This window comes from Emericellopsis cladophorae (assembly GCF_022114955.1).
Source record: "Emericellopsis cladophorae strain MUM 19.33 chromosome Unknown NODE_21_length_315015_cov_118_186755, whole genome shotgun sequence".
Classification (NCBI taxonomy): domain Eukaryota; kingdom Fungi; phylum Ascomycota; class Sordariomycetes; order Hypocreales; family Bionectriaceae; genus Emericellopsis; species Emericellopsis cladophorae.
Window position 1 is genome coordinate 150,043 of NW_026250946.1, and position 23,999 is coordinate 174,041.

Sequence of the window (23,999 nt, forward strand, 5' to 3'; positions counted from 1 at the left end):
TGACACTTGATACACGTCCATCTCTGCCTATATGCGCCCCCTCTCCAGAAACCTCTTTGGTACATCAATGTACCGGCTCCGCAGATACTCTGCAATGCCCTTTCCAAGGCCGTCGATGCGATCCGACGACGCAATGCCTCCGTGCAGGTTGTCCATGATCCGGCTACAAATCCTTTGTTAGCAAGATTCCTCACATCACATCACGAGAGCACTCACAAATGTACAGCGTTGATGCCTGGAAACTCAACCCTCTCCACCCTCCTCATCGTGTCCCCCCTGAACCAGTCCTCGCCAAGGAGGCTCTTGAGCTTGCTCGTGCTCAGCAGCATCCGCAGCCAGGGATACTCATCATCATGCCGCACAAAGAAGCCCACGTTGGAGTTGTCCGCCTTATCCCCCGATCTCGCGTGCACGATGCTCCCCAGGGGCGCAAACTCGCTCGGCCCGTACGCCAGCAAGTCGACCGGCTTGGCCGTGTCGCTCGTAGGCCGCACGGTCGGGTACACCCTCGTCACCTCGTGCGGCGGGATAGCCATGGTCTGCCCGTCGCTCAGCGCCACGCGGTGGTCAATGTTCGCCAGGCTCATCATGGCCGGGAACATCTCCATGAACAGCTTGGGACTCATCGTCCGGAAGTCCAGGTTCATGTGGTACCCAGCGTAGCTCTGCATCCGCAGCGCGTAAATTGGTGTCTTGAAGCGGATCTCGTCAATGTCCTCCTTGCGTCGCGCCGGGCGAACACACGCAGCGAGACGGTGCCCTGCTGCTGCGACGAGGGGTTCGAAGCGGCTGTGCCGTACAGCTCGATGCTCAAGCGGGAGAAGTTGCTGTCCCCGAAGACGTGCGCCGGCTGTGCTCGCATCATCTCCGCCTTGGCCGCCACGTCGAGCCCGTTGATGTAGAACATCGCCTCGGCCTGGAAGCCTCCCTTGGCAGCCACCATGACCTTGGTCGTCGGCGGTGGCGGCAGCCCCTTGACCCCCGTCACACGTACGCGGTTGGCAGCCTCCTCATCTTCCACCCATACGCCAGACAGATCGGCCACAGCATCTGGATTGAGGTACAGATGCCCCTGCAGCCCGTACAGCAGCTGCGCCGTGACGGTGCCCCTTGTCACCCGTCCTCCTCCCTCACTCGTCTTGCTAGTGACGCATCCACCATGATAGTCAATCTCCGCCATAGGAAACGCCAGATCAACGAGCTCGGGCAGAAAGTCCTTGAACCCGGAGAAGTTGGCGCCCACAACATACGGCCCACACTCGATCAGGTGCGCCGCCAGCAACGACCCAGCGAGCTGCTCGTGCGACGACGAAACGTCCCAGTCGTGCCACCATGCGGCAGCGCCCATGACGGGGCTAGCATCCGTTCCGCGTCTACAGAGCACGATCTACGCCCCGGCACGCAAGGCCTGTGTGATACCCGCGCAGTCAATGTAGGCACTGCCACATGTCGGCTCAAACTCCCAGTCTGCGAGCGACACGTGCTCCTTGTCGAGACGATGCGGCGCCCTGCGCCCTACGCCGCGTCGTTACCCGCACGAGATCGGACACATCGTCGCCATAGACAGCCGCCACCACGACGTGATCATAGCCACGCGCCTCGAGCAGCGTCTTCACCTTGGTATACAAGCTCTCCGTGTTGAGCGCCCCGGCATTGGTCACCACGCGGATGCCTCCGCGGACAATGTCGTCCAGACACTCCTCCAGCTGCACGTAGAAGCCATTCTCGTAGCCCAGATTGGGGTCCACCTCCTGCTTGGTGACGGCGTTCCACGCAATGTTCATCTCGGACAGCCAGTCGCCGGTGACGACATCGCACTGGCCGCTCGAGACCATGCGGCGCATTGCGTGGGAGAAGTCACCTGTTGCGCCAGAGACGTTGCCCACGCGGACGGGACGCTTGGCCATGTTGACGTGCACGTAGTCACCCATTCTTGGCTGTTTTCGTTCCTAATTAGTGTCCGGGGGCAAAGTAGACAGATGAGCAGGGTTGGTGATGATGAGAAGGGTCCAACGTCTAATGAAGGCAAGACAAGGCAAGGTCCGGCTCTGCCCGGTCTGAACCTTTCCAGGCACCGCACACACCACTTCAAGTCAGGAACAATGTTTGTAGCGTCGAATATCAGAGCATCCTTCGGTTAGCAGAGTCCAGTCGTCGGCTCGTACTGTAGGGGAGTCGGCGTGGGAGGCCGAGCGGCGCGTTCTCCGTCGCCGAAGTCTTCTCCTCCACATCAACTCAGTTCAGGGGCAAGAGATCGAGATACGCTCAACACTGTATTCGGTATTGGTTCCGTTCCCGAACCTATAGTACAAATCATATTATCGCAAGTTAATGGTTTCTATGTTTCCCAAACCCGTCTATAGCCCCAACATCAATCGTCGCCCAAGAAAAGCACACCGCATTACTGAGTATACATGGTGAATAAGAAAGCCCAGCGCACAAACAAGATTCGGTATTCCTGCCCGCCCAGCGCCCTCGCCATGCTATTATGCCATGCCATGGAACTACACATGGCAGACGTCCCATGCCCGTCCCCTCCGCCCGCCTGCCTTGCGTGTCATCCGAAATCAGCGCCAATGCTTCGCTTCGCTCCCGTATAACAACAAAAGATAATAGAAAAATTAGACAGACACCCGTCCAGGTCGTATAGTACAGCGCCCAATCAAAGGCCCACGTCACGGCATCACTCCGTGTCGCCACTGTTCCACCCGTGTCATCGACGCGGGACTCGGGTCACCAGGCATCCCCATATGCCCTGGTAGCTGCATGTTTCCGTGGTTGTAACCGCTCGTGCTCCTCATGTGGTGACCGCCGAGTGGGCCTGTAGCCCCCATGGGGTTGACTGCGTATGGAGTCTGTGGTGTCGGCATGCCGTACGCACTCATCGCCGTCGTCGACCGTTGGTTCTTCAGTGTATGCATCTGGCCCTGGTTCTGGTTGTGGACGGCCGAGGATGATCGTGAGGCCTGGATGTTGCCGCCATACCCATCGTTGTAGGCGCCGCTCCGGAATCCGCCAGCACGCATTACGCTGGGGCTCTTGAGGGAAGTGGGCATGTGCGCTCTCATCGCGGCCATTTGAGCCTCCCGAGCTGCCTGGGCTTGACGTTCCTGCTCGACACGCTGCCTTTCCCTCTGCGCACGCGTGTCCCGCTCGCGTTTGGGATGGGCCTGCAGCATGTCCGCCATGCTCAGCCTACGCGTGACCACCGAGTCACCAACGAGGTTGTTGTAGCTCATCTCCCGCTCGCGGGCTTCGCGCTCCGCTTGTAACCTGCGACGACGCTGGCCAAGGGTCTCCTCCTCCTCGGCAGCCGGAGACGTCGACGTAATCTCCGGGCCTCCCCCCTCTCCAGGGGTGCCTTTGCCATGGTCCAGGTCGCCAAATTGGCTGAGAAGCTCGGCCGAGAATGAGCTGCTCACTGGCCGGGCCTTGGGTAGTTCATGGGTCTCGAGCCGCTTTTTCCGCGCGCCCAGTGTCTCTTCCTCAATTTCAGGCTCTTCAGGCTCCGGTGTCTTCATCGGTGTACGCGGGAGGCTCGATGGGGTTCGAGCGTGCCCTCCTAGGTGCGCGGATAGACCAGACATGCTTTGTCGCTTGGGTAAGGCCAAGGACATTGGCTCTTTGCCTTGGAGACGGGCTCGGCGACGGCTTAGCGGCTCATTGTCATCTATCTCGCGACGCTCCAAGAGTCCAATCGGGCGCTCAAGGTCGGCCATGTTCTTGGCCCCCTGGTGCTTCGCGGCAATAATGGCCAAGGGCACATCTTCGTCGTCAGAGCCATTCTGGGCAGCATGCGCCCCCGGTTCCTCCCATGCCAGATTGATACGTTTAGTTTGGCGGTGCTTGCGCTGCGTCTCAGCCACGGCGTCCATCTCGAGAAGTGTCATGTAGGAACCCTCAGTAGTCAACCGGGGTTGCGTCCGATGCTTCTGCTGCTGTTTGCGCAGTTGCAGCTCAGCCAGAAGCGTAGTAGGTTGCCCGTCCAGCTCCGGCTCGCTGTCAGACGACGAGTCTTGTTCGTCCGCATCCTCGCCCTCTGCTTCGCGTGCATCCCCTTGCCTACTCTTCTCATCACCACTCGCGGCGAGGGCCTCGGTCTCGGTCGCCGCCGTATCACCGTGGACGTCGCCCAGGGCAGACGGGCTTCGACTTCGGTGAGCCGTTGCCTCGTCCAAATTGCTGCTGCTGCGCCTCATAAACCACGAGCGCGACGAGCGTTTCTTGGTCGGTTGTTTGGCCGCGGCTTCGGGCTGCAGCGATGCGCTCGAAAGTTTCGACTTGTGCTTCTTGGTCTTCTTCTCCTTGCCGTACACCTCATCGCCCAACTTGCCACCGTACCCATGGTTTGTGAAAGCACCGACCGGCGCGTTGGTGGAGGCATCGAGCATGTTGTCTAGCGTAGCCATGGCAGAGCCGTCCTGAACCTCCACCTTGCTTTGCGTCGTAGGCATATCAAAGAACGCACTGGCGCGCAATTGGGGCGGCAGCTGGGACTCCGTCTTCTTGACTTTGTCCTGGCCGTTGTGAGACAGTCTCTGCGGGCGCCTGAGGAGCGCCGTTCCGGGCTCAGCGGGTGGTGTCAGGTCCTCTTCGCGGGCTTCTTGGTCCGGCGAATCGTTTGGTACATCCTGAGACAAGGCGATGAATGACCCGCGGTGACCCGCGAGTGGGTCCGGCAGCCAGGATTCGCGCGAGGTATCTGGCATGGCGGAACGTCTCCTAGGTTGAGCCACCTCGTGCTCTTCCGCGTACTTGTCAGACGGTAGCATGGCACTGAGGACCCTGGAGCGGCGCTCCTGGCGTTGCTCCTTCTTGGGTTTGTTGGACAATTTGGGCGGCAGGTTCAGCAAGGCTGGTACACGCGCTGGGTAGTACAGCATTTTTTGACCCGTTTCTGGGTCCGTGTAGGACTGCGGTCGCGGGTCTTTGGGGCTAGCCATATGGTACCTCAGCTGACTTGGCTCATGCTGTGCGTCTCCGTGCGACATCTGGCCCAGATGCTCGAAACTAGCGTCAAGTTGATCGTGTTCGTATTCGTGGTCGGCGTGCTGATCCATCTCGGGCTGCCAATGCACGCCGTCAAAGTCGCCAAAGGCCTCCATAGCCTGCTGGAACGTGTTGACGGAGCGAATGCTACTTTTGCGCATGACTTTGCCTTGTTGTTGTGACGGGGTCGTTGGCATCGCCTGCTGCACGGATGCGTCGCCCGTTGGCGTCGAGTCCTCGTCGGTTCCCAATGGTGCAGCCGTGACTTCCTGAAGCGAGGGGTCCACCTCGATGGGAGGCGCATTATCGGCGGCGTCGAGCGCGTCCTTGGTAAGCGATGTTGGCTCCAGCTCTATGATTTCAGCAAGGGACATCTTGGCCGACCGGACGCTGCTGACTGAGGCCTTCCCAGGGCCATGGCGCGCCATCACCATGGGCTCAAAGTCGAGATCCGCTGGCCGGCCGCTCGAGTTCTTGGACCCGGAGCGCAGGCGGCCGGTCATTGAGTTTGTAGGGGACATGATAAAGCCGGCTGGCGAGTAGCCGCCGTAACGAGCTGCCGCGTTCGTAGCAACGATTGATGAAGAGTTGGAGAGGTGCCTCTTGAGCTGTCCGACAGGCGGTAGCTCGTGGGGATGGTCGTCGCCTTGTGCGGCTCGGAGATTCGCAGCGAGTGTGGAGGATCGTCGGCTGTCGCTCTGCTTCAGACCATCGTGTAGCTCTCGAATGGCGTCTCCGATGGAGCTAGTACCAGTAGAGAGTCTCTCAGCCGTCGCTTCGAGTTGCGCAACGTTGCCAACAAATGCCGAATTTCGAATGTGCTGTTCAGGGAGATCGTGCAGGTGCCGGGACAGGGCACGCGAGCTGTGCTGACTCGTCGGCAAAGGGGTGGAGCTGGCGGAGGATGGCAAGGTGATAGGTTTCGGATGCGCAATGAGAGTGTCAGCGTGCACGGTGGTGGTCTGCAGAGGAGGAAAGGGAATGTGGCCAGGTGAGGATGGTGAAGATGGCGACGATCCAAGGGCATATGATGACGGCGGTGAGCCCCAGTCCGTATTCATGGCGACGATAGCGTCCAAGCTGTTGTTATTATTGGCGCCCGGAATAGGCCGTTGTGGCTTGACGGGGTCCACGTCCGGAATTGATGAAAGCGTCCGTCGAGGCGAAGCACTGATTGCGGCGGGATGAAGGGCGGGAGCGTCGCATTTTTGCTCGCTGGTTTCGTGGTCGAAACGGGCAACGACATGCCCGTTGCTCTGATGGCATGGACTCGAAGAAGAAGTCTGCGCCCTTGGCAATGTGCTCTGCGGCGTGCCTGTTGCTGGCGGTTCATGCGAAGCCACTGGTGCAGAGCCTGTGGCCGCCTGCGACATGATCGGCGGCGCTGTTGCCTCAGCGGTGCAGCTACCGTCCGCAGCGCCACCTGCAGTGGTGCACTCGCCAATTGCTGCAGCAGAGGTCGGTCTCGCCCGTGCGTCCTGGCATTCGTCGGCTGAGCTTTCGGGGGTCAGGAGGATTTGTTGGCGCGGCTGATTGCGAGATACAAGATGAGGTGTGTGTGAGAGAAAAGACGTCTCCAGACTTGTTGAGGTGGTGGCCGTGGTGGTGGTTGTACTGGTGGAGGTGGTGGTGGTAGTGGTAGTGGAAGGAGTCATGCGCGCCAGCAGGAGCGATGGGGATTGCTGGTGCTGAACCTGATTTTCGTCGATCTCCATGTCCCTGTTGGCACCACGCGGCCCATGGTCCGACACTGGTGTTGACAGGGAATCCATCACGACGCTTGCAGACATGTCTCGAACGCGCTCGCGGTGGAGACTAGTCTAATAGTCCAACAAGCCTCCAAGGACCGCCTCGTATTTCGATGGCGAGTTGGACGAGAATTTTCCCGACGCTGCAAGCAATCGGTCAGGCTTGTATGACCAAATGTGCAAGGTCGCATTCAACGTCGCCCTTGTTGGTCCAACCCTCTTCTTGCTGCTGGATCCTGATCGGAATCGAGACTAGTGGAGCTTTCGCGATGGCCGAGACGATTGGCGACGCCTGGTCCGGTCTTGACTCTTGGACAGACGAAGCTCTCGCACCGGAGCTTTTAGCTGCGAGTGAGCAAGACAAGCAAGCGCCTGCCTAACGTTAGGCTGTTGGCCACGCATCGGCAGAACAAGATTTCACAGTGGCTGGGCCCTGGAATAAGAACACAAACGGACGTGGGCTTGGAGCCTGGACGATCAAAGCAAGAACATGCGGGTAGGGATGGTGGTGGTCGATGAATCAAACGTGGCACACAACGCGGGATGCACCCTGCCGTCTGTTTGATTGACAGCCGACTATGAAGGTTCCCGACGCCCGGGAAAAGGCATGCTCTCAGTCGCACGAGGCTTCTGTGCCGGCTGTCTCAGCTTTCATCAAGATCGGTCGTGCAACGTCACGATGCGTACTGCTTATGTACGGGCACGTTGGTCTGAACAATGGACATGTACTCCCTACGTACATCATAATTACATGTATCCGTAGGCAACGACGAGATATTGTCCACCATCACTTGACGACATAATTACCTACCTCTACCCATGGATGTCTGCCGTGCCAACTTGGGCATGGATGCTGATAGAGTTCCAACTTCCAACGCAGCCACTACCAACCTGCAGCCGCAATCACGGTGCCGGCTGGATTCCATCCCTGTCAATTAATTGATAACACCAGACCAGTCAGCGACAATGCGTAGCAATGCTTCCTCCAGCTTGACAGTATCCAATTTCCACACTCGGAGAAGTTAGGAACGCAATCACTTTTGCGCACATCGAAACCAGTTGATATGAACGATGCATCCGGTGTCCTTTTTCCCACGTACCATACGCAATTGGTCCGTGTCTCAATACGGCCCTGTCATGTTGGTCGGAAACGATGCAGACCTCGCGACCTTATTACCACAAGTGTTTGGCAGAGCCAATCAACTTACTCCAACAGGTGCTAGCGGCCGCTGTTGAGCTAAGGGACGCTTCAGGTAGCCTTTTTTAGCTCAAAAATGTGGGCTACTCCTGTTTACAATTAGCGATCTCGAACAAACACAGCCAGAATGAACTTCCGAGGACAGTGCTACGTAGTTGGGCTCGTAATCATCTTCTTCGGTTGCTGACTAGTGAATAATACCCATACATGATTATCACAAAGGAAGTTTTGGTTATAAATAACTTTTGTAAGAGGTCTAGTAGTTGTGTTGAATAATCAGTTACGATAACATGGAAAAGCAAATGCTCCCAGCTTCGACACCTGTACTCAAACCCAGGCTGAAATAACGGCTGCTCTGTGTGTAAAAACACTCTACCTGAATTTAAAGAATGCGATTCAATGGATTAACTCAACAATAAACATTTCATGGCCTGCCTCAATTGCGCGGGTGATAATAGTGACATTGAAGCCTGCCTGTCGGGTAGCCTGCTGCGCAAGCGGCGAGCAGAGCTGTCACGGGATGTTTTCAGCAGCAGTGCCAGCGCACGCTGCGTGATCTCACGATAGCTTCGTCTCGGAGCTGCATCTCTTGTTGAGACGTGGAGACAGCTGGCAGGCGGTGTGCATCGATCACTTCGGCACCTGTCCGCGGTTTCCAGCCTTAATGGGATTTCCTCCTGGACTACGAAGGTACACTCTCAATACCGGGTTGCGTGTGAGTAAAGTTCCCTCGAACACGGCGATGGCAGTCGAGGACCATGAGGACGACCACGTAGATACAAATAGATGGACTAGTCTAAGTCTAGTACATACCTGTAGCACTACAGTGGTCAGTTTGTGGGGGTTGGTCGTCTGGTGGCTGCGAGCAGCGGGTTCAGCTACAGTCCCCCTGAACTACGGATACAAATAGTAATCATTGGCAGCATGCCACTTGTTGGTACCATGACTATCGGTGGCAGCATTCGACAATCACTCTAAAATTACAAGTGGATCTCAACTCTTGTTGAAGCGCAAGTACATGTGATCATTACCATCGATCAGACGCTTGAAGGTCCCTTGCATGGTTCCTAGTAAGGCAGGTCCCAGACACTATCCGGTATCCGCGCCAGGTGTGCGATTTCGGACCTGGCATTAGGCGCAGAGCAGCAAAGTAGCTTTCCCGTCCATGGAAAGAGAAATTCGAGTCTTGTGCCTAATACAGCCGCCCATCAACAGAGCGAAATCGCCCAAGTCACAGCTGGCTACGGATTGTTGAAGAGTCGGTGAGTATGTATCCGTACATATACCTGCGAACGTGGCGCCGGGGAGGAGCCATGCTAACTCTCGCGGCTGGCTTTGCAGATTTCTAGCCTCACATGGTCCGTCACATTGCCTGCTTTACCGTCTTTTGCCATCACATGGTCGAGGTCCGAGCAACGCGTGCAGGCGAAGCTGCAGGTTCTGAACTGCAGGTCGAGAGTCTAGCTCGTCGCGCTCTTGGCTCTGGGGGAAAAACGGGGATCAGGCTCTTCCAGGATGGATGGAGATCACGGAGACAGGCGGGCAACAAGCATTGCCATTGGCGATGAAATTTGAGCAACCCCATTGCGGCGAGGGTCAGGTACACACCGTGCGAGATCCCCGTCGCCTCTTATCCCACGCCGCTGTCGGCAGTCGTCGTGGCCGAGCGTGCCCACGCAGTACAGTGCTATCTGATCCCCACGCACAGTCGCTACATTCTGCCCCACCAACCGTCAGAAAAGCATCGTGAAGTCCAGACTCCCTAAACCGGCGCCGCCGTCGGCGGTCGACAGGACGGACATTGCAAGCAAGCAAGTCCAGTCAGGAGCACGCACCTCGCCTCCTCGCCTCGTTCGTCCTCAACCATGGCCGACACTCGCCAAATCATCATTTGATATGTTTCTTGTGTTCCTCTGTCCTTGACACCACCTCAACCGCCCTTCACTGGCTTTCTCGTCGTTGTTCGTTTCGTTATCACAACGCATTCGTCTCCCACCCAGCTTCCTGCCCCGCCCATCGCTCGTCGTAAGGATCAGCACCATCGTCACTCTGAGAAAGCAGGAAACCCCTTTCGGTCCCCTCCCACGCCTCTTGCGTGCTGACAGGTGCCTTGTCCTAAATACTATCGACATTCCCACGTTCTTGACGAGAGGCGGTCAACGTGATCATCCATCTTTCATCATGGGGGAGCCTCGCGAGACAAAGCGGCGATTCGCTCCTGTGCCCATCGAGACAACATTCCAATCGAACCGCGCGACACAACGAGTTGGCCCTACCGCCGAGCTCACTCCTGAGGCCTCACCCGTTTCGGCTACCCCTCCCCCCCGCGAGTTTGGTGGCGAGCGTCGTCGGTTCGCTCCCCAGCTTATCGAAACATCACGTCGAGCGTATCGTGTCGGAGACGCGGGACCAGCAACCAAGCCTACCGACAAGACCGACATCACACCGTATACCAAGAACATCTATAATGCGACAAAGCCTAGGGGCCGGAGGAGGCTCGACTCAATCAACAGCGATGGCCCGTCTCTGTGGACCATGCCTCCGACACGGCGCGAGACAGAAGACCCTGCCGTTAAGAACTATCTCCTCGAGCTCGCGGCCAAGGAAGCAGATCGGCAAATTCAGGAGGCTGCGCTGGCAGCCTTTCCCAACAGCCGTGCACGTGAAGGTGGCGTGGCTCATTTCTACTATCGCGAGAGCTCTGGCAGTGATGAATCGCCAGAGGAAGGAGGCCTGCCAATCTCGGAGCCAGCCAGGGACCACCCGAGCCGGACGCGACGCAAGTCGTCCAATCTCGGGATGACCTGGTGGCACAAGCATATGCAGGATCATTATAAACAAAAAGGGCTGGACCGTGGTGATGAGGAAGCTGTGGTAGACACAGACGACAAGGATGTCAGAATGGTGTCAGATGCCGAGCTCGACAATATGGAGTTCACCATGCCGCCCGATGCATTGTGGACGACGAGTGGCAAGGCGTCACCGGTGACTAGGAGGGATTCGGGCGAGGTTGCGGCGGCTCGTGCCGCCGCCGACGCAGCTCTGGGTGCCAGGAATGAAGATGCCGTGATGAGAGATGCGCCCCCACCGGTGATCACCAAAGCTCCGGAGCTGCCGTATCCCAAGTCGGCCTTTAACAAACCCGCAGCACAACCTGTGCAGAGTGCTGGACGACCGTTTGGCCAGTTCGCATACAAGCCTGATGCAGCGCAGCTCGCCAAAGCTAGCCAGCTCCAGTCGCCACCCATGCTGGGCAAGGACATTCGGTTCAGGAGGTGCCCGTCACCAAAGCTCACCAAATTGGAGCCCAATCATCCTTTCTTTCATGATCCCGATGCATCAGGAAACCGAGATACGTCTGGAAAGGGTGGTCTATGGAACGGCTACTGCTTTAATTCTGGACGTGATGCGCCGAGACCGGCGCCCCAAATGGGCCCGCGCATGCTCGCGACTCCGGCCGTTCCGGGCTCGCCGGCTGAGCCTGCCGACGCCGACTCAAGGTCAATTAGCGAAGAGCCCGCATCACTGTTTTCGACTGCTGGTTCTTCCATTGACACGGCGAGCACTTCTGAGTATCGACTCAAAAATGGCCAAGCCCAAGGTTTGCATAGCGTCGACGAGCGACTACGCCGGGAGAAGGCCGATGCCGAGCGCAATGAGAAGATTACGCAAGAGTTCAACGACGAGTTCATCACGCAAGTATTCAATTATCTCTCGCTCGGGTACCCGGCAACAGCGTGTATCTTTGACGAAGAGCTTGCCAAGGTCAGCCACACCTCGATCGACGAACTGCGCTCTCGGGACGAGCAGCAGAACGCCAAGGGACACATGTTGGAGCTCCAAATCGGCAATACAAAGGAGGAGGACAGATGCCCGAGGTGGCGGGCTCTGAAGACTTATGTTCTCGAGTGGGCAAGGCAGCACCCCAACCTGGACAATCTCGACCCCTTGGCGTGGGGCGTCCGGGAAAGGAGGGGCAGTTGGGCCTTCTAAGCTGCTAATCATTATCATACACTCATGCTTACACCATTCCATTTCAGCCGGCGAGCTTCCGACCTTGTTTGCGTTTTGGCATCTATTTCACGGTGGGCGTTCACCTGCACGGCGCATTGCTGCTTGGCCGACGGTCTTACATTCTGAAGAGCTGGGACGGGAGAGACTTGGCATCAGCGAGGATCTATCGCGGCAAGAAAAAAGACAGGAGCGCTCAGTTTTTGCCTTTCTTTCATTCTATGAGACACGAACATAGATGCCTAACGTTGCTGCCAACTTTCATACGGCAGTGAAGACACATAATCCAGAACCTTGACTTGATGACTACATATCCAGATCTAGTCCGCAACGCCGTGTATACAATATATGTACGTGAGTGCATGCATGCATGAAACATCCTCTTCTCTTCACTTTCTTTTGCCAAGGGCCTTGCCGACCTTCTGCACCTTGGCAGGCGGCGCCGCCTCCACGTCACTGTCCTCATCCTCGCCCATGGACTCGTCCACGTCGTCATGGTCGACCTCATCCTCACCCAGCGACTCCTCACCCTCCTCGTCCTCGTCATCTTCCTCGATCTCGTCATCCTCTTCATCGCTTGAGTCGCCCGTGACGCCGTTGAGCACAGGCTCGTCCTCCTCATCGTCCTCCCCAAGACCCTTCCTCCCGGAGGCAATACCGTTGGCGGCATCCTTCTCTCTCGTCTCGCCCTCGACCCAGACGACGTTCTCGTCCTCGTCATCCGAGTCGTCCTCACGTATCGCCCCAGTGCGCTGCATCTTCCGTCGCATGTTCATCTGGCCCTCGAGGAGATCCAGCTTGCCCTTCAATGCGAGCAGACTGTTCAGACCCTTTGAGCGCTCTGCCAGCACTTTCTGCAGACCGCTGAGGTCGTTGATGACCTTGGGTTGCGAGGCCAGTGCACCGCCGTGCGCAATCAGTGTCCATTGCACCCACGTCATGAGCGTGCCGGCCCGGCCCGGCCGTCTATGTAACCGCGCCGCCAGCCTCGTCAGAAGAGTGCCAGCGAGGGTGCTGTCAATGTTCTCAATGGTGTTGCGGATGGTAGTGAGATCGGTGGTGTGAAGACACGACTCGAGGAGGTCGGTGTCGTCTGTTCGGAGCGCTTGTGTGAGGACGGTAGTGAGGGACTGGTGACTCGGGGGCGTAATGGCTGTGCGGGAACGTTGCGCTGCCGCGGCACCTGTCGTGTTTGCGTTGAGCATGGCCGTCACGTCGATCCCGTCGGCGTTGCTGCGAAGAAGCTCTCCAAAGGATGGGGATGTCGCCTCTTCGTCTTCTGACTCGTCGCGCTCCTCAGCATCTGGATTTGGCAGCTCATTTGACTTGTTGCCGTTGACTTTGGGCGTTGCGAGTTTCCCGTTGGACTGTGCTGCCTTATGCTGATCCTCCCTCTCCGCATCGGACATGTCTTCGTCGTCATCGCTGTCGGCGTCGGAAGATATCTCTATCATCTCCTGTTGCGACGCCGGCAGGAGATCCGTGTCTCCCACTGTGGCTTTTGACTCATCAATGGCGCTTCGGGCTCCCTTCTTGGCGCTTGCTTTGATTGTCGGGGGCGCCAACTTGCCGGGCGCTTTACGCTTGGTCGACATTGTGTGGATTTGGTAGAACTACAAGATATCGAGCTAGGTGGATGGTTTCTGGTAAGTATGTGGAATCGAGTGTAAAGGCTTTGACAGTGAGCTTCGAAAAGAACGTCTGGCCAATGCTTTTGGCAATGGCTGGTGTGGAATTATTTGATCGTGGGATGCGCTTCAATGGACTCCAAAGTCGAACTTTTTTCGACCACAGGCGCTGGAACGTTCAGGCTGGGCGGTCTAACTTTTTTTCTGAGTGCCCCACTGCAGATTGCGGCAGAAAAGATGACATAAGCAGCAGGGGTCAGCGCGACCAGATGTAGATAGGCACGTGACCCATTACCGAAATTTCCTACTACACTACGTACGTTACAGCACAGATTTCTTAGGTCGAGGCGTGCTCATGGTATCATCGCATCATGCACTCCCAGTACTTTGGTCACTAGTCACCCGAATATTTTTGTGTCTTGGGAATCCAGGACAATTGGATGCGACATCATGTCAAACAGTTTCCCGGGTTCCGAGTATCGCGCAACTTGGTCATAGGCCGCCCTTAGTTGTCACCGGGGTCGTGCCCGACGACACCCAGCACCCAGCTCCCAGCACCCAGCACGAAATTCCAACCTGAAGTCCAACCCAACAGTCGAGAGCAAACTTTGGTCGTCATCTCGGCTGCGATAAGTCTAGCATGACACAACCGCGAAAGCTGGGTCCAGTGGTCATGGTGGAACTGCCCTGCCCCCTCGGCCGGGTGCAGCGAGCATTGGGCAGTCCATAGAACGTGACTTGTGCTTCTGTTGACCTGCCCTGACTGCCTGTGCCGGAAAGTTAAAACTCAGACTTGGGGTTGATTCACGGGCTCTGACGAAAGATGCCAAACATTGGAATCGAGTAGCACCATTTGCCCTCGCCGTTCTTGCAGCACAGTTGCACCATGCTAAGGTTCGTGAGCTGGGAAGGCACGATAAGGTAGGAGTGGAACCGTTGTATGCAGCAAGGAGAGTTACCGGGCAAACGGGTCCCCCCAAATACCCACGCCCAGCCACTCCCTTGCTCCCATAAATACTCACGCGCCTCGCATGTCCTAATTGGAAGAACCGATTTCGCGTTTTTTCTCATCGCCGTGACGGACCCTCCACTCGCAACGCGCTTCCGACCGCACAGACCACGCGACTTACACCCGCACTGCGTGCACTACTGAATTGTAAGTACCTTTTTGCCGACGAGTTTTTCCGAAGGCTTTCATCTGCGCTCCAGCAGAGCAACCAAACAACAATTTCTGGCGATCCAGTGCATCTTCCACCAATACCCGCGCATTCCCTGGCGTCATTCGGCCTTCCCTTACCAACTTCCACTTACTCACAATCCGTTATAGTCTACCATTTTATTTAGCTGACCGAAACGAGCGCATTCGCTGTCTGGATCGACCTCACACGCGCTTGCGCATTTGTTGCGTCACTTCCCCAGGCGCATGTCGCGAAGCTAACGCGCATACCAACCCACCGAATCTATTCACACCAGCCACCCGTCGCAACCCACGGAAGACCGCGCACAGGCGATTGTCGATATCAACAGCATTTCGGGGGTTCTCCTACACTCGACACGGATATCATCGCGACCAGGCGGCCTTCTGTCGCAAGTCTTGTGGATCACTTCACCTCGGCCTCACCGTGTACCCCCGCCTACCCCGACCCATGTCGCGCTGATCGGTTTTTCATCCCACCCACACTCCAATACTTCACGACTGAGTCGTCATCTTTGCTAAGAACACAATGACATCTGCGAGCCCTGACTCGCCGCCCGCCGTGGCTGGCGCGCAGCCCGAGGTCTCGTCGACGGATGCCAAGGCTGAGCTAAACGGGTGAGTGATCTTTCCCTGAGCCGCTTGCCGGTCGCGTATGCCCATCGCAAGCCTTCTAATCCGCTGCTATAGTTCGGCGCACAACGATGAGCTCGCCGCAACTCCAGGGCTTAAGAAGACCACATCGCCTCCTGCTGTTAATGGTCACGGAAGTGAGGGCGACGAGAAGGTCAACGGCAAGCGCGAAACGCTGGACGAAAACCAGCAGTCGGGCGATAAGGATACTGTGATGGAGCGCAGCGAGGGCGCCCCGGACCAACCCAAAGAGACTCCCGCGCCCACCAATACCGACAGTCCCAAGGATGTCGAGATGGAAGACACAAAGGACAATGGTACAAACGATAGCGCTGCCGCCGATTCCCCAGCGGCCGTTGAAGACAAATCAGAGGTCAAATCGGAGGATGTCGCGGATGCCAATGTGAAAGAGACGGATAGCACTACTGCCGAAGCCCCAAAAGCTGACGATGCCCCGAAAACTGCCGAGTCTAACGTTCCCATTGAAACGCCTGCTTCCTCGAATGATACGCACGCAGGACTGACCAAGGCTGAGTCTGATCTCCAATCGGTCAGTGTCTCGCAACTCAACATCGATGCGCACGAGGCCGAATCATCCCCTGTCCAGCCCTCTGTTGAGGTGTCCATGTCGGACGCACCGCCTGCTGTCAAGGTGGCGCGTGAGCGCGAAGAGGACCACACAGAGGAGCCCGCGTCGAAACGAGCAAAGACTGAGCCGAAAGAAGACGAGGCGGGCGCAGAGGCACCTGCATCCGCAACACCGGCCACAACCACGCCTGCCCCTGCGCAAACTGATGCCGGCCCGGTTGCGATACGACCCAGCGACGGACTCGACCTTCCATTGGCGACTCTGCCACATTGGAATGACAAAGCTTGGCTGTCCAGGAAGCTCGAGTCCCATCAGCTGAGGGGTGTGCGCAAGTCTCTGGCGCGTGTCAAGAAAACGAAGAATGGTAATAACTTTCGCGATTCGGTTGAGCGCCTTTGGCCTGGGCTTTGGAGCAAGTACTTGGCCCTTGTTGAGAAGCCTATGGATCTTTCAGAGATTGACCGCAGCCTGCGCGACGGCCAGTGCACGACATTTGCTGAAGTTCGCAATTCCCTCCAGCTTCTGCTTGAGAACTCGCGCGCCTTCAACGGCCCTGATCACTACATGACCGTCGCTGCGAAGGGTGCCATTCAATCAGTGTGGGATGACATGATGATGATTCCCGACGAAGAACCTCAAAAGTCGAAATCAGCTCCGAAAGCGAACCGGATGAGAGAATCGCGCAGCTCCCTGACGAAGGATGAAGCCGATGGCATCGCCGACGCTCAGGCGAAGACGGCTGACACGCCCAAGCACGTCGCCACCGCCGTCCCCCCACGAAGGGCGTCTTCCAACATTGATGCAGACCGCCCAAAACGTACCGTTCGCCCACCAAAGCCCAAGGAAATCGACTACGGCTCCAAGCAGTCACGCCGCAAGTTGAAGCCTGAGCTGCAGTTCAGCGACGAAGTGCTGTCGGAACTCATGAGCCCCAAGTATCACACCCTGAATCAGTGGTTCATGGAGCCTGTGGATGCCGAGGGGCTTGGCATTCCGCACTACTATTCCATCATTACGCACCCCATGGATTTGGGGAAAATCCAGCGTATGATTCACGAGGGCGAAATTCACAATACTAAGGAGTTCGACAAGAACGTCCGCTTGGTCTTCAGCAACTGCTACAAGTTCAATGGCCCGCCAGTTCCAGGCAGTGTTTCGGCTCTCGCCAAGCAGCTGGAGGATATCTACACTGCGCAGATGAAGAACAAGGATGCCTGGATGGCCAAGCAGGCAAAGGCTGCCGCTCCTCCACCTTCCAACTCCGCCGCTAGTGACGAGGAGGACGAAGATGAAGATGACGATGCTGGTGTCGAAGACTCTGGCGCCGTCGCGAGCATCACCAGGGAGATCAAGGATCTTGACGCCCGGCTGCGGGAGGAGATGGCCAAGCAAGCCAACCTCTTCCAAGCTGACGACCCCAACCAAACCATGATTGCTGTTCAGGGCCAGGTGGTCACCATGGTGCAGCAAGCGCTGTTGGAAGCCAAGCGCAAGCTGAATGAGGCTAAGCAGAAGGGCGGCAGCGGCAAGGCCAAGAAGGCCAAAGCACCTAAGGGGAAGGGTGCGGGAGGTGCCGCGTCTCGCAAGTCGGGAGGCCCGGCTGCCACTAAGAAGGCCTCCGGGGCCAATCCTAAGAAGAAGAAGAACCTATCAGCAGCCGACAAGGACAGCATCGCCAACGCTATTAACGACCTTGAGGGCTCACACCTTGACAAAGCTATCGACATCATCAAACGCGACACTGGTCAGATGGTAAGAATTGACCGTACCTTACTCCATCATTGCACTGATGCTAATTGAGACAACAGGAGAGCGAAGATGGTGAGCTTGAGCTGGACATTGACCAGCTCAGCACCGAAGCATTGTTGAAACTTTGGGAGTTGTGCAAGCGAGTTCTGCCCGGTTTCGGCAAAGATCCAGTTCATCACCCACCCTCGTCGCCAGAGGCTGCTCGCCCGGCGGTTGCAGCGGCGTCAACTGGATCGGCCAAGGGAGCCCCGAAACCCAAGAAGAACAAGCCCATGACAGCTTCTGAGCAAGAGCGACGTATTGCGGACTTGCGCAAGGTCGAGGCCCTGTACAAGGAAGGAGGCGACGCGGCGGAATTGGCTCGCGCTCAAAACTCCCTCAACGACCACATGGCGATGGATCAAGACGAGTCCAGCGATGACTCCTCTGAAGAGGAGTGAAGCACCAGCCCGCGTCGGTGGTGACACGCGGCTCATGCAGAAGTGGGAGGCTGCGTGTGTTTGACGGCAGGATTTCTGCCTTTGTTACGTTCAGGACTAGAACATTCTTTGGATCAAGGGGGTTTCCATGGGTGATTGACTGCCCTGGGCAGAGACACATACACCTTGGGTGGAGGTTGACAACGGCTACATCGACAATACCTCCGTCTGCTTGCAGAGTGAGACGGGTCGATTCGACGAAGAAAGGCAACCCGGGAAACGGAACTTGCTATGCTATAACTGATGACGTCGGCGTTATGCGGAGCGTTTTTGCTCTCCTGAATGGGGGAAAAAGTCGATCAATTTCAGGGAGAAGGGACCATTTCGGGATCGGAAGGGAGGAAGAAGGAGAGGGTGACTGACTGTACGTTAGCTGCGGGGAGACTGATGGGAGGATGATACCGAAAGCACGAGCCGGGCGACTCGACTGATGGAAGTAACCGTCGTCTCGTGTGTAATAATACTACTCCGAAAGCCGCCAGTCCGACTGGCGAACATGATCGTCTCCTGCCCGATATTGTACATTGAAACTCTCACCGTCCGCGGGCATCATGAAGCCCCTGCGCGTATCGGCACGGGCAGCTTCCTCCTCAGGCGTTGACATATCTCGACATACATGCCCTCCCCTTCCGTGTCCGCTGTGATATGGCCATGCCTGATCAGAAAGTCGACCATGATAGGACACACGTTCGGCTTGAACTCTCCATCAAACATGCGCTGCTTCATCTCCTCCACATCCATGAGCACAAACCCCTCCACCTCGTCATCACCCGGTCTCGGGACCACGTCCGCCGACAGTTCCATGTCGTACACGTACAGGATCTCGCTGTGAAACAGACCACTCTTGGGATTCCTGTTGGCGAGCGTGAGCACCCCCGTCGCCCGGGCCGACCGGTGGACCAGTGACGAGGGGAGGGATGCCTCCTCCATGGCCTCTGCGAGGATGCAGCTCGTCGGGGAGTCGGAGGCCTTGACGCCACCGGCGACTGTACTGTCGAGCTTTCCTGGGTGGGCGTAGAGGTGCTTGCTGCGCTTGGCGACCCAGGCCTTGAAACCGCCGCCCGGGAGGCGCGTGTAACAAGTCATGTGGGCGCCTCTGGTGGCGATGCCGAATAGGGGCGCTGCGAAACGCTCGAGCTGCACAATATCATCTTCGCCTTTGGCACCGAGGATGCGAAAGGGCTCGCTGTGGGTTTTGTTGAGGATGGGGAATGTGTCAGAGTCGATGGCAGAGTCGACGACTTGTTGTAGGGCGGCGTTGATGTGCTGGGTGGGTGAGACCCCAGCGAGGGGGTCGTCGAGGGTTACGGTGCGGTTCTCGTCGGAGATGGTGAACGCAGGCGGCAGAGTGAGCTTGTTAAGAGTCTCGGGATGGATGTACCCGTGAGGAAGCTTGTATGATGGCGAGAGAAAGAGGCCATAGTACGGTTCATGGTTCCCTGCGGAGAAATCCAACGGGACGCTTTGATAGGCGAACAAAGTCAGCCAAGCACATGGTGAGAAGAGCGAACGACTTACTTATCAACCTTGTCGATCAAGTCAAGGAATCTGTTCGAACTCATGATGTAGAAATTTGGTTAGGCGTGGTGCTTTGTGAGAGTTCAAGTTGTGAGTTGCTCCTGTATGAGGAGGTGGGTGGTGGGGAGGTCGCTAGTCCAGTGGGGGCTGCCTGGGAGCACTCTACAGACTACCATCAGGCATCTCACATTTCGAGAACTGCCAGTCACTTCGCTGGCCTCTATGCATAGTCAAGTATCAATTCTGGGCGGGCCCAGTTTTATCTTGCATCCATTATCACCTAGCTCACGTCAGCCATGGTGAGTTATGCTGCCCCCTCCTCCTCCAAGCCCATCGCTTCTAGGGTATTTTCCAACACTGCCCGACAACGCCGTCTATATTCCAACGCCAGTTGTTGATTTCCGGTCAAATCCCCCTCTTGACCGTCCACAAGCTCTACTTCCGTCTCTTCCAATCTCTCCAGCTCTTGCATCACCTTGTGCTGGATGATACCCATGGTGTGCTCCAAGTAGGCATGCGCCTGGGAGCCCTGTTCGATATCGCCGCTGAAGAATTGTCTCCGCCTCGCCATTTCTTGTTCTTCTAGGGTTGGTGCGTCGCTCGGCATGATTTGAGACCTTTCCTCTGGCTGGCAAAGGGTGCAGAAAATGTCCCACACCATATCTGGCTGTACATGCTGAAATGTGCCAATGATGGCCTTTTCGTCTGGTAGCTCCACAGTCAGTTCTTGTCGGTATCGACCAAGAAGTGAGCTGGGATGGGCCATTGGGCGCCTTGAGATGTAGTACTCCTCTGAAGCACTCTGTGAGCTCGTTCGCTTTCGAACGTGCGTGTAATCGTTATGCAGCTCCTCGGTGGGCGGGATCATGAAGCCATATCCGAGCAGGAGCTCAGCGTTCGTCTTCATGCTGTAGTTGTTGAAGACCTGCTGGCCTGGCTGGAAGCTGCGCCCAACCCTGAGCTCGCACGTGTTGTAAGGCTTCTGTTGTAGTTCCCACCGCACGTCTAGCGTCATGTCGTGGTTGCCAATGTCAAACAACGGTAATAAGACCGAGAAGTCGTTGATACCGATGCCGTCTGGGAGTCGCGTCTGCTCTTCCTCTGCTAGCACGAGGCTTGGCTTGAAACTCCTGCTTGAGAAAATGCAGTATGCCCACTGGTAGAGCTTCATACTGATCTCCCTGTCTTTTTCGTCGCCATGCTGCTTGAGGAGATCAGCTGCGGCTGTGTGTTCTTTGCGAACATCTGCCCTGATCTTCTCCAACCCAATCTCGACATTCGTGCCCTCCAACAGTTCAGCATCGTCAGTGGGCCAGAACGGCGGGAGGCACCAACTGTCCTCATTAGCGGGCTGCGGTAGCGCCTGAATGTAGGGCCACCAGAATGAATCCCTGCCTAACAGATACTGTTTGGCGAAAAAGAATCTGCCAGTGACATGAGGTGGCGTTTGGGAGACGAATTCAGCTGGGAATATGGGGTTCGTGCTGGCCGCGTGAAGCACATCCAGGTATGATAGCGAGAGTCTCGTCGGCAAGCTGACAACTTGGTCCCAAGCTGGCAAGGGATTTTCACTAGAGGGCTTGACGCGGAACGAGAATCCGGTTGTTGGATCATCATAAACCTCGACGGAGGGATGCAAAGTCGCACCGTGATCAGTGGCCCAATCAACCAATGCTTTAATGCCCTCCATGAGGAAGGTGAGGTTGGTGCAGGGAAAGAGCGACTAGCCTAGGAAAGGTTGGCTTGCTGTAACTGAAAGTTGAGAACTGGATCTACCAGGTAGATTTGCTTCAGAAAGGCGTCGATCCCGCCCTAACGTCCCCTCCCCCACCATGACGTACCAGTTGCAGGGTAGTCAGATCAAGGGACTGACACGAGTTATCAGTAAAGTAGGCAGGTTCTTTCGTCACTATCCGAGTTTAGCAAACAGTGAATACAAAAAAATACGAAACTCTATCAGAATCTTCACCCCTTTAACTAACGCCTTCCAAGATTACCCTCTTCAACAACGCCATCCAAGCTTCTTCTCAGTGGAAATCGGCTTCCACCCTTCCATACCTCACGCCGTCCACCTTGAGCTCGAAACCCAGCCCGGCGCTGTCGACAATCATCTCCAGCGTAAAGTCCAGGTTGTCAAATTCCACGCCTCTGGTCGTAGTCAGGCGGGTGAATAGACTCCTCGGCACGGCGTTGAGATCTGTCGTCAGTGTGCAGACGTGGATCAGGTCGCGCGTGTACGCCGCCGGTGGCTCCTCAGCATCGCAGGCAATCAGATCGTCCGTCACAATGAGGGACTGCCCAGGTCTGAAGTTGCGTGTGTAGTGGAATGCAATGGGCGCGAGAGGCGATAATGATTCCCCCTAGACAAGTTAGCCTCGCGTAGACACCGTGGCTAGGCAGAATACTGACCTTGGCAATGTGCCACTGCATCCGATCCGATACCATCCACCGCTCCCAGAGCGGCGACCAATATCTGTCTGTCACGGAATGCCGGTCCTCGTCATATACTGTCGCATAGGACGTCCCATAATGCATCCTTGACTTTCTCGAAATGACCATGTTGCCCTCTAGCCCCCGCAGGACCGCACCCCGTACCACGGCCGTCCATGCGTAGACTGGCTGCATGACCTCTATCGACGAGGCCTCCTGCAAGGAGTTGACGTTGGCGTGCGTCGGTCGCTCACTGTACGGCGGCGGCGCCGCGCTGTTGAAGTGGCTCTTCAGTCGTCGGTACAAGTAGTCGCTCTGCCCAAAACCACCCACGAGGACGATACCGGAGACAATGCCGCCCTTGGCGCGCAGGCCCTCGACTTGACCTTGAACCAGATCCGTGACCTCTTTCACCACCGGTTCGAATATGTCTTTGATCTGCGGCGCAGTCATCACCAGGAACCCAGAGTCGAGACCCGCCTCTTCATCATCGGCCAGACCAGGAAATCTATGCGCGGTCAGTTAGTCTCGCAGACGCAGATCTACCGCGAAGCACACGTACGGAATGTTGACCTCCTGATGCTCATCCTCGTTGAAATTACGTTTCACAAACTCCTCGAAATATCGCAGGCCCATCTGCCATGTCTTTCCCTTCTTTTTCTTCATGTCGTCGAATCTAGTCTTCCCAAGGCGGTGTCGGACGTGCTCTTCAAATCTGTAATTGAGAAATGCGCTACCACATAGTCCGCCAGTACCGACGGCGGACTCCTCCACCCTCAGAGGTTTTAGTGAAATGATCTTGTAGGCGATCAGGCTGTTCGCACGTTAGCAAATGCTCGCCAGGGAAATTGGCTCACAGTGCCGGCTTACTCGACGGTTCCGCCACCTGCATCGCAGACGATAAAGTTGTCCCCGACGTTCAAGTGGTTCGGCTGTATCGCTTTCAAGGTATACACTGCTGCGGCTTCGGGCTCGCTGATCATCTGGAGATCAGACCGGCTACCCATCCCCGCCCTTTCTGCCGCCTGCAGTGTAGTATTCTTCGCAGCGTCGCTCCAGACAGCTGGGCAGGTCAAGACAAACTCGACGCGCGTCGATGCCATGAATGACTCTCCGTATCGTCGAGTCAATGTGTCCATGGTGTGCTTGTAGATTTGGGTCAGGTAGTCACTGACCGCATCGACGACGTTCTTGTTGAAGCGCTTGAGCTGAGAGGCCGTATCCTGCGGGCTCACGTAGAACGGCAGCTTCTGTGAGCGGTCCAGGAAGAGCTTGATGCAGCGCAGGCGTGACTCCTCTGGCTTGAACTGAAACCCCCATTTCACCGTGGGGTCCGCATCTTCCAGTGCATCTGGTGGGTAGCTGTAGGCAATCTCGGTCGGCACCTTGTCCGAGGTGATCCCATTGCCACCAGGCCAAGTCTTGATAATCTCAACATCGTCGGGTGTCGACGTGTACACGGCAGCGACGCCTGAGAACGTGGTCCCGAAATCGACACCAACAATGAGCCGGTCGCTTACCGGCGGTAACTCCCGTGTTGGTTCTCTGACCGGCCCATTGATTGCTTCCGTCGAGCTTGGCGGCGTGTAGCTTTGGAAATAATTCCGGCTTTCCTGGTTCCTTCTGCTCGGAGTCGGCGAGCCAACGTTGTTACTCGTGTTGGAGGTCACCGGCCTCAAAGGGAGATGCAGGCTCATTTTGAAAGGGCGAAGCGTTGTCTCTTTCTGGCGTGAGGAATACGAATGCGGTCGATTCACGCAATTATCAATGTCGTTGCGTTGCAGTGCTGATGTCCTGCGGGGTTGTCGCCGCTGAATGCTGATCCCCAGATT

The 23,999-nt window shown here is 56.6% G+C and overlaps 6 protein-coding genes across 6 annotated transcripts; 2 read left to right on the forward strand and 4 right to left on the reverse strand.

Annotated features, from left to right (window-relative positions):
* Positions 1-27: 27 nt before the first annotated feature.
* Positions 28-1,931, reverse strand: J7T54_001454 (uncharacterized protein; the record flags this gene model as incomplete). Its single annotated transcript, XM_051506334.1, has 4 exons — positions 28-163; positions 217-665; positions 743-1,387; positions 1,533-1,931. The coding sequence occupies 4 exons, from the start codon at positions 1,929-1,931 to the stop codon at positions 28-30; spliced, it is 1,629 nt and encodes a 542-aa protein (XP_051362348.1).
* A 744-nt stretch (positions 1,932-2,675) lies between these two features.
* J7T54_001455 (uncharacterized protein) lies at positions 2,676-6,779 on the reverse strand (the record flags this gene model as incomplete). Its single annotated transcript, XM_051506335.1, has 1 exon — positions 2,676-6,779. The coding sequence occupies one exon, from the start codon at positions 6,777-6,779 to the stop codon at positions 2,676-2,678; it is 4,104 nt and encodes a 1,367-aa protein (XP_051362349.1).
* A 3,337-nt stretch (positions 6,780-10,116) lies between these two features.
* J7T54_001456 (uncharacterized protein) lies at positions 10,117-11,928 on the forward strand (the record flags this gene model as incomplete). Its single annotated transcript, XM_051506336.1, has 1 exon — positions 10,117-11,928. The coding sequence occupies one exon, from the start codon at positions 10,117-10,119 to the stop codon at positions 11,926-11,928; it is 1,812 nt and encodes a 603-aa protein (XP_051362350.1).
* A 407-nt stretch (positions 11,929-12,335) lies between these two features.
* Positions 12,336-13,541, reverse strand: J7T54_001457 (U3 small nucleolar RNA-associated protein 5; the record flags this gene model as incomplete). Its single annotated transcript, XM_051506337.1, has 1 exon — positions 12,336-13,541. One exon carries the CDS (start codon positions 13,539-13,541, stop codon positions 12,336-12,338), a length of 1,206 nt encoding a protein of 401 aa, XP_051362351.1.
* A 1,757-nt stretch (positions 13,542-15,298) lies between these two features.
* On the forward strand, positions 15,299-18,180 carry J7T54_001458 (Bromodomain-containing factor-like protein; the record flags this gene model as incomplete). The annotated part of the gene is made up of 3 exons (XM_051506338.1): positions 15,299-15,387; positions 15,460-17,743; positions 17,800-18,180. 3 exons carry the CDS (start codon positions 15,299-15,301, stop codon positions 18,178-18,180), a joined length of 2,754 nt encoding a protein of 917 aa, XP_051362352.1.
* Positions 18,181-18,768: 588 nt separating this feature from the next.
* Positions 18,769-23,864, reverse strand: J7T54_001459 (Heat shock 70 kDa protein 12A-like protein; the record flags this gene model as incomplete). Its single annotated transcript, XM_051506339.1, has 6 exons — positions 18,769-19,658; positions 20,161-21,071; positions 21,796-22,097; positions 22,147-22,675; positions 22,730-22,981; positions 23,038-23,864. The coding sequence occupies 6 exons, from the start codon at positions 23,862-23,864 to the stop codon at positions 18,769-18,771; spliced, it is 3,711 nt and encodes a 1,236-aa protein (XP_051362353.1).
* Positions 23,865-23,999: the final 135 nt, after the last annotated feature.